Below are 1,764 nucleotides of genomic sequence, written 5' to 3'. Positions count from 1 at the left end.
CAAGCCCTGCAACTGGTACCAGTAGAACTCGCCCTCTTCCAGGTCCGGCAGCTCGCTGCGCGGCACGCAGATCTCAAAACCGGCGTAGGTACGCGCAATTTCGCGATCATCCAGACCTTTCAACTTGGCTACCAGCACCTTGCCTTGCAGGCGGCCGCTGGCCAGTTCCACTTTCTTTACCTCACCGTCACGCCTGAGCGTCCAGCTTTGGTAATCGAGCACGTTATCGATGGGATCGGTAAAGGAATACACCTTCACTTCACCCCTGACGCCGTGCACCGAAACAATCTTGCCGAGAACGGTCAGGTCTTCGGCGGCGGCCGGCGTCGTACTCATAGAAGATGCTTAGGCAGCAGCCTTGGCAGCTTCCTTGAGCAGCTGAGCAACACGCTCAGACGGCTGAGCGCCCTGGCCCAGCCAGTAGGTCGCACGCTCTTGGTCGACGGACAGACGCACTTCGCCACCGGCAGCGATCGGGTTGAAGAAACCGATACGCTCAACGAAACGACCATCGCGCGCGTTGCGGCTGTTGGTCACGGTCAGGTGGTAGAAGGGGCGCTTTTTGGAGCCGCCACGAGCAAGACGGATGGTTACCATGTGAACATCGTTCCTGTAGTCGGTGCTAACTTGAGGCACACATTAAAAATGGGCCTAGGCCCGAAAGGCCGCATATTCTAAGAGCTTATGCGGCAGGCTGCAAGCGGCAGGCTGCAGGCAATTGCAATCCAGACCACAGGCACCGCCTGAGGCCTGTCGCCTGCAGCCTGCCGCCACGTTTCTAGAATTTCGGCATGCCGCCGCCGGGGAACATGCCCCCCATGCCGCGCATCATCTTGGCCATGCCGCCCTTGGCGGTGAATTTCTTCATCATCTTCTGCATCTGCTTGTGCTGCTTGATCAACCGCCAATGTCCTGCACCTGGGTACCGGAGCCCAGCGCGATGCGGCGCTTGCGCGAGCCACTGATGATGTCCGGGTCGCGGCGCTCGGCCGGCGTCATCGAGTTGATGATCGCCTCCATCTGCTTGAACTGCTTTTCGGCCGCGCCGTGGGCGTTGCCCATCTGCGACAGGTTGACCCCGCCGATGGACGGCAGCTTGTCCATCAGGCCGCCGAGGCCGCCCATGTTCTTCATCTGCTGCAGCTGGTCGCGGAAGTCCTCGAGGTCGAAACCCTTGCCCTTCTTCAGTTTCTTGGTGAGCTTCTCGGCCTTTTCGCGATCGAGGGTCTGCTCGGCCTGCTCGATCAGGCTGAGCACGTCGCCCATGCCGAGGATGCGCGAGGCGATACGATCAGGGTGGAAGGGCTCGAGCGCATCGCTCTTCTCGCCCATACCGATGAACTTGATCGGCTTGCCGGTGATATGACGCACCGACAGCGCGGCACCGCCACGGGCATCGCCGTCGACCTTGGTCAGCACCACACCGGTCAGCGGCAGCGCGTCGCTGAACGCCTTGGCGGTGTTGGCGGCATCCTGGCCGGTCATGGCGTCGACCACGAACAGGGTTTCGACCGGCTTGACCGCCGCATGCAGGGCCTGGATCTCGGCCATCATCTCGGCATCGATGGCCAGACGACCGGCGGTATCGAGGATGACCACGTCGATGAACTTCAGCTTGGCTTCGCGGATCGCCGCATTGGCGATGTCCACCGGCTTCTGGCTGGCATCGGAGGGGAAGAAGGTGACGCCGAGGTCGCCGGCCAGGGTTTCCAGCTGCTTGATCGCCGCCGGGCGATAGACGTCGGCCGATACCAGCAGTACCGA

The 1,764-nt window shown here is 61.7% G+C and overlaps 1 protein-coding gene across 1 annotated transcript in view; it reads right to left on the bottom strand.

Moving 5' to 3' along the window:
* Nucleotides 1-897: 897 nt before the first annotated feature.
* Nucleotides 898-1,764, bottom strand: part of LOC120859726 (signal recognition particle protein-like) — a 1,343-nt gene continuing 476 nt past the window's right edge. The window contains exon 2 of the mRNA XM_040235721.1: nucleotides 898-1,713. Coding sequence (XP_040091655.1) covers nucleotides 898-1,713 — 816 coding nt within the window. The remainder of the gene's footprint in view (nucleotides 1,714-1,764) is intronic.

Source organism: Oryx dammah, unplaced genomic scaffold, assembly GCF_014754425.2.
Source record: "Oryx dammah isolate SB20612 unplaced genomic scaffold, SCBI_Odam_1.1 HiC_scaffold_2613, whole genome shotgun sequence".
Classification (NCBI taxonomy): Eukaryota; Metazoa; Chordata; class Mammalia; order Artiodactyla; family Bovidae; genus Oryx; species Oryx dammah.
The sequence above is the reverse complement of the archived record's forward strand: the minus strand, read 5'-3'. Positions and strand labels throughout refer to the sequence as shown.